The sequence below is a fragment of the Marmota flaviventris genome, chromosome 7 (assembly GCF_047511675.1).
Source record: "Marmota flaviventris isolate mMarFla1 chromosome 7, mMarFla1.hap1, whole genome shotgun sequence".
NCBI lineage: Eukaryota > Metazoa > Chordata > Mammalia > Rodentia > Sciuridae > Marmota > Marmota flaviventris.
In genome coordinates, this window is record NC_092504.1 from 41,865,338 (window position 1) to 41,878,817 (window position 13,480).

A 13,480-nucleotide genomic window follows, 5' to 3' on the forward strand; every position below is an offset into this window, starting at 1 on the left:
ATTTCCTAAGCCCTAGCTCCCTAATTCCAATCCTCGCACCACCACCAACAACAACCGGGGTCCAGCCTCCTCCTTCCCCAGCAGGCTCGAGGGGCGGGCGGCCAACCTTTATTGTCTAGGGAGCACCTGCCAGGTGGCAGGCCCTTGCCCTAATGCGCGCGTGGTGCCGGGCTTCACAAAGCGCGCGGGCAGCACCGCCCTTGACAGGAGCCACCTCGGGCGGGCTAACCACTTCACCAGGGAGGATAGGTGGAGAGATGCAGAAGCCTGGGGGTCGAACCCGCGCGGGCCCTCCCTGTCCGGGAGGGCACAGCCCTTCGGGATTAGCACGTCAAAAGAGCAGGGGCCAGACGCCGCCTGGAGGGAGCAAGACCCAGGCGGGGAGGGGAGGCCGAGGAGGGGAGCCGAGGAGGGGCGTGGCCGGCGCGCAGGGGGAGGGCGCTGGAGGAGGGGCTGCTGCTCCGCGCTCGCGGCTCTGGGGGCTCGGCTTTGCCGCGCTCGGTGCACTTGGGCTAGAGCTGGAACGTGGAACGGAGCTCCGATCCCAGCGCAACCACCGCGATGAGAGGCGCTCGCGGCGCCTGGGATTTTCTCAGCGTCCTGCTCCTCCTGCTCCACGTCCAGACAGGTGGGAGAGCACGGGGACCTTCGGGCCGCGACCCCCTGGCGCAGCCTGTGTCTCGGAGGGATTGAACACGCTGGGGTGCATCTAGAGAGGTGGCTGCCGGCCTTTCAGTACCCGTGCGTTCTGGTCTCCAGGAAGATTCTAGGCGGACCCTGGACTCTCCTGCGTCTTACCTCGCTCACCTGGGCGAGGAGCCCCGAGCTGCCGCTGCTGGTTGTCGGGCGCTGAGCCGGGGGTCTTACGCGAATGGGAGCTACCGAGGGGTTTAGGCGTGAGCTAGGCTGCAGGCTGCGGACGAGTTTGGGTTTGCTTTTGTGCCGACGGTGCGCGGGTGGCTGAGGCGGGCGGTTCACGGGTCGCACGGAGCGCGTTATCTCGCCTCGCAAGGCGCGGCCGCAGCTTCCTTTTGTTAAAAGTTGCGTGTGTTTGACCAGCGCACCGCAGGACCGGCCCGCAGCTCCTCCAGCGCACCAAGGGCAAAGTTGGAGAGCCCTTTCTTTGCTATGCGGATGCTGATTTCTAACCGCGGGCGTTCTTTGTGCACAGAGCAGGGGACTGACCCGCTGCTGCCCCTGCTACGCGCGGCGCCACCGTGGAGACGAGTCGAAGGCAGCGGCGCTTCCCAGGCGCCCGGCTATAAATTTACCAGGGAAGCGCGGCGCGCTGCTCTGGGGCGGGACCCGCGAGCCTGGAGGTGGCGGCGAATGGGACAACTTGGGCTGGGCGTGTGGCAAGCAGCCGCTAGGTTGCAGACTTTTTGCTTTTATAAACCCTGTTCTGGAGGCTCGTCCCTTTCTGCAGCGGTGTCGTTTTGTTTCTGCCACGCGCCGAGGAGCGGCTGCAGGCAGAGCTGGGCGACTGCTTCTCCGGGGAGGCACACAGCGCGCTGGGACTCTGGAGTCTCAGACCCCAGGTCTCTTGCGCGCCCAGCCAGAGCGCGTTACTGACCTGATCAGGCTCTGGAAGCCCTTCGTCCCGTTGATCGCGCACAGTAAAAGCAGGTGCCCGTTTTCTTAAGCAGTTCTGAGATTCAGGACACCCCCTCCCACGTGATTGCTGTACCCAGGGCTGCCTGAGGTGGGGGGTGGGGGGTGGGAGACGGAGTGGAACTTCCTGCATATTTCACTTGGTTCTTCAAGCTGTTAGGAAAATCCAGTTATATCCGCGCGGGAACTTGGATCTGAAGGTGGAGGAGGATCTGCAGGCTCCAGCAGCCTCTCAGATTCCTGCCTCCCTTCCCATTTCTCCAGGTGTCGCTGGTGCACGCGCGTGTGCGGGTTGCTTGACTAGTAGTCCCTGAAGCCCTGTTATCTGCCAGGTCATTTTAAAACAAAAATAAAATAAAAAAAACGTTTAATGTCACCCCGATGATGTTAAAGGATAGGAAGTGAGTTTACGCTGGAATCAAGCCCTATCGCAATGAGCTGTCGCGAGTAGAACACTGGTCAGTTTCTCCCTGAGTCTCCCAGCTTCCCGCCCCGCTCTCCGTGGGCGAGCAGAGGGCTTCCCTGTGGGAGAAGAGAGGCCTTGCACCTGGACCCCTGCGCCTTAGGAGGGATCACCAGGGGTCACCAGTGAGTGTGTGGATTATTTGGTGGATTTGATTGCTTACCTTAAAATGAGCCTCTAGGTTCTATTTTTTTTTTTTTTTTGCTTTGTCCTTTATAATTTCATTAAAGGTATGTGAACTAGACCCTAGTGATAGTGGACACCAGAAAAAATCATACTAATAAGACCATTACCTTTTAAAACACTAAATAAATCTTTGGTTTTCTTCCTTGGGCTCCACATAGCCTACTCTGACAGCTTTTTAGCAAAGGGATTTTTTTTTTTTTTAACCACTGAGCCACATTTCCAGCTCTTTTTTAAATTTAGATTTTGAGACAAGGTCTCACTAAGTTTCTTAGGGCCTTGTTAAGTTGCTGAGGCTGGCTTTGAACTCGGGATCCTCCTGCTTCAGCCTCCGGAGCCATTGGGATCACAGGCTTGGGCCACCCTGCTGGCTGGCAAAGGGAATTTTAAGGTGTGTCTCCTGGGGAGCAGCATGGTGTAGCTCCCAAGCTTGCTCTGCCCCTTCAGTTCTTGTCTCCTTTTCTCTGCCATTCACTGCTCCTGTGCCCTTGGGCAGGTCATTTACATTCTGGGGAGTTCAGTATCCTCTGGAGTGCTCCTGCAAGGCTTCCTGTCATGAAGGCTCTTTCCCGTCCAGAATGCTCCTCACTGTTAGGATTGTAGGTTTGGCATTCTTTCTCAACTGGTTCCCTGATCACTTCCTGCTTCTGTGAAATTCCCTGCCTATCCTGGTCACAGGGACCTTTCGGCCCTTTTGAGGCACCCTACTGCTCTGTCCCTGGCTAAGCAGGGAACTGTGGTTTATGTTGCCTGCATTCAAATCCCACAAGCTCTCCTGCATTGTTCTTGTAATGCCCTCCCCCGCCCCCCATGGAGTTTACAGCTCTCAGTGCCCAACAGGATGAACCTGCAGGCGCTAGTGAATCAGACCTCTCCTGTTCCTGCAGGTGTGAGCTGGAGTCACCCTCACACCTGGGCATAAAGCATTCTGGATTATTTTCCTGCTAGCCACAATATCATTTTGTAAAGGGACCCAGACAATTTGCTTCTCCCGGTTTTTGTCTTTCCCCATCCATCCACACACCCTTTTCCCCCTTAACTTTATAAATCATTGATGCTGTGCTTTTGCAACATGCTTTCTGATGTGCTTTAAATGTCACATTACAAGTGCATTGTACCTAGTTGTTGCTCTGTGATTGGAAACTGTGCCCCATGCCCTGTGCAGACAGTTTGGCAGAAAGCCTGCTGTTTCCTGTCCGCTCAAGCCCAGGAGGTAGTACCATTTCTGCCCCTACTATTTTACAACTGGAGAAACTGACTGAGGATAAGTCAGTTTGCCTAAAATAATCCATCAGTGGAGGAGCCTGAGATCAGCTCCATATGCCTGACTACATATCCATTTACATGGCTCGCCAGAATCTGTTGTAAACTAACATTCATGCCAACATGTTTAATGAGTGCTTACTATGTACCAGGTGTTGCTAGAGGTTCTGGGAGGACAGGATGACCAGTTCTGATGAAGAAAGCCTGGGATTACCTGTGGTGTAGCATTTGAGTTAGAGTGTTCTCATTTTAAGGGAAATATTTACTCTGGGAGGATTCATTTATAGCTCCCAGCAGGAGAGGTGTTTGACCCTGTGGTTTGAGTTAACAGTGTTAACTGTTCCATTTCAGTTAGGGTCCCTCAGAATGGAAAATAGGCTCTCTCTCAAGTGATTAAGTCAGTTGAAGTCCACCCCCCCAACTCCCAAAATAAAAATGCCTTTAGCATTCTCTACTGGTGCATACTTGTGAAAGAGAAAGCCCCCAATAATGGCTGATACCACTGTTGTTTACCCCCAAGGAGCACGAGGAGATAAAATGACAATTTACCACTCATTGCCTTTCTTCTCCCAGAAGAAGTTCTCACCAAGAATGTGCCAGGTATTTTCTGGGCTTCCCTTGTAGCACATCCATGTACAGATGTTGTTGTGGTGATGAATTTTGCTGCTGTTGTTGACAGCCCGTAGAAGTTACCCTTAGGATTTTGACTCATTTCCTCCAGTCTCCTCCAGCTGATTAAAGAAGGACAGGAGGAAATGAGGCAAATGAGCCATGGTGTCCTGAGCGGAATTCTCAGAGCTGGACCGCAGCGCTGGACCCCTTAGAAGTAGTGGACGGCGCTGCAGCAGCATTTTTTTTTTTTTTTTTTTTTTGCAGAATGAATTTAGTCGAAGAGTTGGCAGGCGAGGATGTGGGAAGTGCTTTATTTTGCTGCATTCATGTGTGGTAACTTTTCAAAAGTGGGATTAAAAGACATTTGCAGGAATCCAAGTATGCTAAATTTCATATGCAGTTTCAGTAACTCGAATAGATATTTTCACGGCTGCAAACCCAGAGTGAGGAGGGACTTGGAAGGGAATTAGCAGAGGCAAAAGTTTGAATTGAAAGCAAATCCATTGCAAATCTTTGTTGAAAGTAGAGAGGACTTGTAGTAAGCCTGGACTAGCACCTCTGATTTCTGACATTTTGGGACGTGATCATTTTTTTGACTTAAGACTCCACTGGGTAAAGAGCAGTTTTAAGTCAACAGCCTGTGGGCATATTTGTTTAGCTCCCAGGATGCTTTTAAAGAAAACATTGAGTCAGCCAGGTGCGGGGATACCTGCCTGTAATTCCAGCAATTTAGGAGGCTAAGGCAGGAGGATTGGAAGTTTGAGGCCAGCCTCAGCAACTTAGACTCTGACTCGAAATAAAAAGAACTGAGATGTAGCTCGGCAGTAAAACGCCCCTGGTTCAATACCCAGTACAAAAACAAAAGACAAAAACCAACATTGAGACAATATTTACCAATCATCTAGAGAATTTTTATTATGGTTTCCAATTCTCTGTCTTCTTGACAATTGAAGAGTGGCTCCTTAGAGTAAGACCTATACTTTTGTGGTTGCTTTAGACTCTGTTGCTCTCTACTGCCAGCCCTTGGGCATTTTGCACCGGGTCCTGGTGAATGTAAGCAGGACCAGGCAGGTGCCAGTGGAGGAAGTAGCATGGGTAGCCGGTCTTACATTAGTCTGGCGGCTCAGGGCTGGAGCCTTGGAGCAAGTTGCTTAACCTTTCTGAACTTCATTGTTTTATGCTAGTTTGACCACTTAACTTGCTGTGTGGACTTTGGATGAATTACTTAACCTCTCTGTGCCAGTAAATGTGTTCCTACATATAAAGCTTTGAGAGTGGTGGCTCATAGTACATGCTAAATATATGTTAGCCATAACTATTATCTGTAAAGAAGGAATTTTTTTTTTTTATCTAAGATGGCAATAATGCCTCCTCTTAATATGGCTGCCCTAAAGATGAGAAGGATTCTTATAAAGGCGCCTGGAATGGGAGATACATCTAATGAATGAATGAATTCCTCTAGTGGATAGAATTTGATTATTTCCCTTTATGGATCCTTCTATATTGGTGCCAATAACTAGTAACCTGACAGCTTTTAAAAGGAAATAATCTCTGAATTTTGATATAACAGTTGAGTTTTATATAGCTTTGGATGTTAACAGTTGGCAGTTCCTGGTCTTAGAGACTGAACAGATCTTAGACTCCCCCTCTCCCTCCAGGAAAAAATCCCCACACATCTCAGAAGATTTCACCAACAAAATTATCCGCACCTGATAATTTTCCCATTCATCTTAGGCGTTACCCTTCAGACTTTTCCCATTCATCTTAGGCGTTACCCTTCAGACTTGCATTTTGGTCTTGAGGAACTTTCCTTAGATGTCTTCTGATGCAGACCTTGACAGCTAGGTTTTCAACAGTTTTGCAAAATTCTAAGATCTAAGCTAAATTATATTATTCGGGACACGTGGCATCAGAGTGAAGAGCTTGGTTTCTGAAATCGACCGCCTGGGTTTTTCCATCTCACTTCTGGCCCTTGCCAGCTGTGTAATCTGGGACCTGATGCTTAACACCCGCTCCCTGCTTAGGCTTCATTTTCTCAGCTGTGAAATGGGACGGCTGCATCCTGCTCCTGCGGGGACTCAGTGAGATTCTGCAGGTGACAGGCTGTAGGCTTGGAGCTCCTTGCAGAGGAAGTGGGTAGAATCCACTGATGTTCTTAGGTTCCTCTTTCGGCTTTGTCTCTTAGAAAACATTTGGAAATGTTAAATCAGATTATGGAGGGTATTTTGTTTGTTTGTTTTTGGTGTTACTATGAAACTTACACCTAGCTTTTCCGAAGTTCAGAGTTTAGTGATAATTGTGCACTAACTTTTTATTTTTAGCCAACTTTCCACCAAAGGGGATAGAGAGTGTGGGGATAAGATTTGGGGGAGGGTGAATCTGGAAATACCATTTTCTCCAGATGGGTAGCTCGTCTAGGGTTCTGAACCTTGTTCCCTTATGTAAAGTGGCTTTGAAGACATTAGGAGAGTAAAGTGCTTGTCCTCGGCTGCTCTCCCAGGATCCAGAGACTGAGCTGAATTGGCTCAGGCACCCAGGGGTGCCCAGTAGATATTGCTTCAATGGCTCTCCTGTTCATCAGCAATTGAGCTGCATTTTGAACATAATAAATGCTCATTAAACATTTTGAATTCAGCTTAATGAAACTTTATCAATCCTGAGCCTGGGTCCTTCCAGGGACCACAGGTATGGGCTAGAGTTAGGGGGACAGATACACAGGACTTGGTGGCATAGGTGGGAAGGGCTTTGGATGGGATTTTAAAAGAGAGGTGCTCAAGTCTTGGCAGGTGTTAATATAGACCACACATCAGTACAAGTGTCCATGTGGGAGATAATATTTGAGATTAATTTCTGCACCTTAAAGGAAGGAGTGTCCATAGTTGAAGCTTCAATTGGAAAAAAGCCACCGAAACATAGAGCAAGTCACATTAGAGTCCTCCTGGAAACTTGTCAGACCTTTGAGTTGGTGAGATGGCTGGGGTTCAGGAATTGGAGGGGAAGAAGCTGGGAAGGTCGACTCCTGATTGGCCTATAGGAGCCGTGGCATGGGGGATATTTAGTGTTGAATTTGGTCCAGATTATGAAGGCTTTGAAGTTCATGCCAGCGTGACCCAGGAGCAGGGTCACTATTCCAGGGCCTTCTGCTCTACGGTTCTGTTCAGTTCAGCACATTCTACAGCCGGCGTCACGGTCTGGGACATGCAATGCCAAGTCCTATCCCCAAGCTTGGGACATTCCCTTGCTGTGGGCAGTCTAGACTAAGGAAGATTCTTTTTCTTCTTTTAAATTTTAAAAATTTTGGTAAAAATGCACACAACCCCAAATTTTATCTTTTAACCATTTTTAAGCTTAGAGTTCTGAAGCCTTGAGTACATTTGCAATAGTTGTGCACCCCATCTCCAGAACACCTTGTCTTGCAAGATTGAAACTCTGTATCCATTAAAGAACAGCTCCTTCTTCCCCACGGGCTCCCAGCTACTCATGTCTGTCTCTGAATTTGGCTATCCTAGTTACCTAGTAGAAGTGAAACTGTACAGTATTTCTCAGAAATTTTTCTAACTGGTTTATGGTGTAAGCTTGTCAAGGTCCTCAAGAATCATCTGGGATATGAGGTCAGAATTTCCTTCTTTTTAAAGGCTGAGTAGGATTCCACTGTATGTACATACCACCTTTTGCTTCTCTGTTCATCCAATGATGGATACACAGGTTAGTTCCCCCTATTGGTGATTGTGAGGAATGCTGCTATGAGCCTTGGTATATGTGTATCTAAGAGAAAGTTCTGGAGGGGGCTCCTTTAGGATGACTAACATGAAGGTTGATTACTTTGTGTTGGTGGGGACCTGGGCAGAAGGACGTCAGTCAGGCTCTGCAGACTGTCTGGTGGAAGGCATGGAGGCCTGGGTGTGGGATCTGGGGATTATCAATAATTATGCCTTAAGTGTATACCAGTCCTATGATGTTAAGAATCATCTTCGTGGAAAAAAACTCATGGCGGGAAGGCCATCTTGCATGTTTTTCTTTACATGAGACCTTTTTTGGAAAGGTGTTTTTTTCTTAGAAAATAACATGGAGATTTGGGTGTCAAGGAGGACATAGAGTTGATAGAAGCTTTGGGAAATAGGTCTTTTGGAGACAACTTCAAGAAATGGAATTTAATAAGACCGGAGAAGATAAGGTGTGGGAAGGTTTAGTGAATGACAGTCTTCAAATAGTTCTAGTGTGTGACGGAAGAGTGGGGCAGAGGCAAGAAGGGTGTCCCAGAAGAAAATCCCCACCCCCCAGGAAAAATTTCTTTAATCAGAAGGGTTGGAATTGACTTTGTTGCATTACTAGAGCTGGTTATAGGGTCTTCACTAGAGATATGAGGAAAGCCAAATAATTGTCATTTTGAAACCGTGAGGTCCTGCCCAACACAATTGGTTTGATGACCTTTCAAGGACCTGTCTGAAATCCTTTCTGAATAATTTGGAGACGAGAAAATAACCAGCGTTTTTTCTTTCCTCACTCCCTTGGCTCATAAATGCTGTGTCCGACTCTCAACAATTTTTGGCTATATTGAAAATAGCCAATATAGAACCTACAGCCTAAAAATAGGTTATTGATCTTTTGGGGTGGGGGACCTAACCACAGAATAAATTGTGCACTGCAATAGCTTAAACTGAGTGTCAAAGACAAGTCAAAGGAAGTTTGAGGTCTCCAGGAATCCGTGGGCTATTGTTTAGAGAATGGTGTGTACACCGCTGTGTCAGGTGGGACAGTCTGTAAGGATGAAGAGGAGGGGGGATAAGCCAGGGCCTCTGTTCCCTTGATTGCTCAGGGGTGGGTCATTCCCTGAGTGGTTTACCCACCACTCTCACTTCCTTCCCATCTGTCCTTTCCCTTTGATCATTTCATGGTCAGGTTCAATGACATGCATTAGATCAGTGGGGGAAGATGGTAGAAAGATTGCAATTCAGCAGCCTCTGGTTGGTGATGTTGTTTTACCTGTTTCATCAAAACACGTGGCCATGTGTGAGATGGCCTAGGATCTATGGGAGGATCAATGCTTGGTAGTTGCTAATGTGATGATGCCATTGGTAATAAAATTTAGCTAACAGTCTGGTCCTGTTCATTACCATTGCACAAGAGGACGCAGGCATCCCTTCTTGGGTGGAATGGCTGATTCAAAGGAGGTGATGGGACCTGAGAGAAATCTTGAAGAGTGGAAGGGGATTGGGGCAAGGGGATGAGCAAAGACAGAGGGTGAGAGTTAGCAGGAAGGCCCCTATAGAAGGACTTTCTGGAGAGAGTGTTACACAAGGTGAGATGGGATTTTTAGAGCACCTGGATTTTTATTTTTCAGTAATTGAGGTATTTCCTGCAGTGCCATTATGTGATGAGATTTTCATAAATGTAATCTGGTGGAGTAGATGCTTATTCAGAGAAATGACTTTAAAAAATGGAAAAGCCTGCATCTCACTTCTGCACGTAATTACGTATGTTGCATGTACAATGCAGATTCTGTATGAAGATGTTCTGAGTTTTAAGTCCAGGGCTAATTATGCTCCTCTTCTTTCCTACCTTCTGTCCCCAGCCCCAGCCAAGATTAGAAAGATTTCTGGTCCTGATATATGATTGTGGTGATAGATCACCTCTGATTCTTTGTTTTATTAATAGATTTTTAAATCTTTAATAAAATGATAAATGCAGTATGTAGCAGGCTTTAAAAGCCTTATTTATGTCAATTCATTTGTTCAAGCCTAGTGACAGGAAGGCCCCCAAACCTTGATAAGGGTCCTGTGTGGGCTGAGGCACTTTGCATTTTTGTTCCTGATTCCCCAGGCCATCCTGCATTGGGGGCGGTGGTGGGGTCCTGGTGGTGGCCCTCCCCAGAATAGACAGTGTTTGGAGGAGGAGGTGCCTGTTTGTGTTGGGCAGAGTTCTGTCCCTTAAGGAAGAGGGTCATGGATGACAGTTGTCTGGGAATGCCTTGTTCTTGACCAAATGGGGGTGGGGGAGATGGAAATACAAAACAGGAGACACCCTGATTCCTTTACATTTTGTCTTTAAGTTATTTAGTGAGAGGAAAGATCCAGCTTCATTTGGGGTTGCCCCTGGTGACTCATGTTATTTCAAAGGATGTTAAAAAAATTCCTAAACAAACTGGGACTTCCAATAATTTGCATATATTAGCCCCTGGATACTCTTAAGCACAGGAATTGCTTGACAGAGCTGAGAACAAAGGATGTCATCACAAAGAACTTCCAAAGTGAATGTGTCTCTTTATTGGAAGGAAGTATATATAGAAAGGAATCCGTTGTAGATACTGGCTTCTGAAAATAGTATTTACTGGAGATTTTAGGGGTGTGGCAGGTAGCTGGTGGTGCTGGCTGTTACTGTGTGTGACCAGTGTATGTTTGAAAAGAAAATGAGACTGTTAAAAAAAAAAAAAATCTTGAGAATTTTAGTTGGAATAAAGGCAATACGGGCACTTTTAAAGCAATACAATTTTTAGCTTGTAAGATATTTTAAATGCATTTCCATCCTAATTTTCACAATGTAGATTTCCCTCCCTTACGGCTGATGTACCTTGGAAAGAGTTTCAATTTAAGAGATGGGTGATATTTAGTTGGCTGGTGAAACACTTCATGGACTGGTTTTTCCAAATTTCTTTTTTGTCATTGTTAAATTAATTTTAAATCTAAAATTAGGTTATTAAGATAGCCAACGAGAATGTCGAATGGAGGTACTCAAATGTTTTTCTGTTTGTTTTAGTAAAGTCTATCTACTACGGGGAAATAGTAGATGAGTTTTTAGCTGAATCAAAAGCTTCACTTTAATAAAAGAGAACTCCTCCACCCCATTTTTTTTTTTTTTAAATAAACTAACATATGTAGAAGGGTTTGTGAGGCTTTTTTTTTTTTTGGTAGATCTGAATGTGTTGCCTAATTTACATTCCAGATCAGGGGGATATTATTTAAAATGATCATCCCACTACCTTTCAAAGAGGGAGGCTGGCCGTGGGAGCGGATGCAGACTAGCAAGCTTCTCTGTCCACACAGCACAGGACACGACACCTGCAAGAGCAGGTGCCACCAGCAGACAGCGTCATTCTGTGGTGTCTCTAAGCTGACCCTGTGAGGAACCCATAGGTTTATTCATACATAATTATTGAAATGCACTGGGTGGGGAGACAGCCCATTTGGCTGGATCCTCCTGGGGCTTATGCTTTAGTGAATTTGTGTTTTTCTTTTTTTTTTTTCCCCCAAGACTTTAGATCCAAGAGCACAGAAAGAAAAGAGGGTGGAAGGGGAAGAAGTTGAGAGTCTCTTAGAGAAAGCAATTTAATTCAGATTTATTTCAGCTCCCATATTGTGGTCAATGAAGGGAGAGAGCCGAGGAAGGAGAGGTTCCTCACAAGGGCAGAGGGGCTGGCTGGTGGGGGAGGAGAAGGAAGTCCAGACAGGGCAGCCAGGAGAGCAGAAAAAGGGGTGAGGGGAGACTGGGAGGGCTGAGAAGTGGGAGCTTTCTGAGTTCTTGTCACCAGTGCCACCAGCCCTGCCCTCTCTGGGAAGGCTGAGTGTTGATTGACAGAGGTCCCAGCCTTGCACCACTCCAGCCTTAGTGACTTCAGAGCATGTTTTGATCACAGGTGTTCCTGGTGATGGAACGCAGCAGGAATATCCTCCCTGGAGCCTCAATGTGCCAAGGTGTGTTGTGAGTCTGAGGTTTGGAAACTTTTTCCATTTTTCCAGAAGGTACCTGAATGTTCTTCGACAGCTTAGAGATGCTTCAGGGGTCTGGGTGCTTTTGTAATCTCTTGAAGGACAGAAAGTTCTTTTATCTTGTTAAAGTGAAGGAACTGGTTTCAATAGGAACCCTGCTGAAGGCTGCTCCTGACGCCTCACTTTTGACAAAGCACCCTTTAGCCACCATCAGTCCTACCTGCACTGAGTTTCAACTCTCCCATTGCTGTCGCTGGTCTGGGTGAGGTGCCCGCTCAAAAGGGGACATTAGAGCATCTGAGTTTTGCATCTTAGCCTTAGGATGGCCTTTCAGAGGCCCCTGAAGTGGTAAGCTCTCCACTTTGAAAAGATGGACTTTCAGGGTAAGAACTGGCAGTGAGGAAGGACTCGCGACTAGAAGTTTTTCCCTGTCAGTGCTGGGGCACTGGAGCAGACTATTGCTTCTCTGGTGGTGTTAGTTCTAAGACTTCAGAAGGAATCCAAGATAGAGGTTGTCTAGGGACAGAAAGTGATAGCATCTTGAGTTAGGGCAAGATGGCATCCCTAATGACCACAGTTTTGGTTGAGAGTGTAGAAGAGGTGTCATTTAAAAATTGTGATGAAGCTACCAGCTTCAGAGATGCACAGATGGGTACTTAAGTAATTAATGAAGTCCTGTACTTGCTTCAGGTTTGACAGTCCCTTTTATCTAGTGTAATCATTATACTGGTCAGTACCTGTTGTTTTGAGTAAGGACTTCAGGGCCTGTATTTAAATGGGTGATGTTAAAATTTGCTACCAGTTGAGTAGGTAAGGGTAAACAAGTTTTAAGAAGCAGTAGGGAGCCTATGATTTATATATATATATTTTTTAGTTGTCATGGACCTTCATTTTATTTATTTTATGCAGTGAGAATCGAATCCAGTGCCTGATACATGCTAAACAAGTGCTCTACCACTGAGCTACAGCCACAGCCTGAGCCTATGATTTCTAAGCTACTCTCTGAGTAATTTGAAAACCTATTATCAGCCATTGTGTTTCAACATGGAGGAACTGAACTTCATTAACTTTTATAAAATCAGTTTTTATTTTGATGCTATGTGCCCGGGATTGAATTTCAGGGCACTCGACCATTTAGCCACATCCCCAGCCCTATTTTGTATTTTATTTGGAGGCAGGGTCTCACTGAGTGGCTTAGTGCCTCACTTTTGCTGAGGCTGGTTTTGAACTCCCCGATCCTCCTGCCTCAGGCTCCAGAGCTGCTGGGATTACAGGCTTGTGCCACCCCACCTGGCTTTTTTTTAAATGTGTTTTTATTATGGGAGCATCACGGCCACAATGCAGCTTCAGCACTGCCAACAAGGCAGCCTTTCTGCTTTGCCTCTACCCTCCATCCTCCCATTACCTTGCTCCACGTCATCTGTCACTGTTTTCAGCATGTAGCTCTAAGACAGACTCCCTTTTCTAAATGTAATGATGCTGTCAGCATCACGTTCTTCCAAATCACTGTAATTCTACTCTGTCATCAAGGATCCAGGGTACACATTTCCCGTATGGAAAATAAATATGAAAGTGTAAACAAATATATTAATAAAAGAAACCAAGAAAGATGCATGCATTGCAATTGGTTGATATGTCCTTATGC

The 13,480-nt window shown here is 46.5% G+C and overlaps 1 protein-coding gene across 4 annotated transcripts in view; it reads left to right on the top strand.

Annotated features, from left to right (window-relative positions):
* The first annotated feature begins 493 nt into the window (after positions 1–493).
* Kit (KIT proto-oncogene, receptor tyrosine kinase) overlaps positions 494–13,480 on the top strand; it is a 78,462-nt gene continuing 65,475 nt past the window's right edge. For all 4 annotated transcript variants that reach the window (XM_071614286.1, XM_071614287.1, XM_027936703.2 and 1 more), the window contains exon 1: positions 494–628. In XM_071614286.1, coding sequence (XP_071470387.1) covers positions 562–628 — 67 coding nt within the window. In that variant the 5' untranslated portion in view covers positions 494–561. The remainder of the gene's footprint in view (positions 629–13,480) is intronic.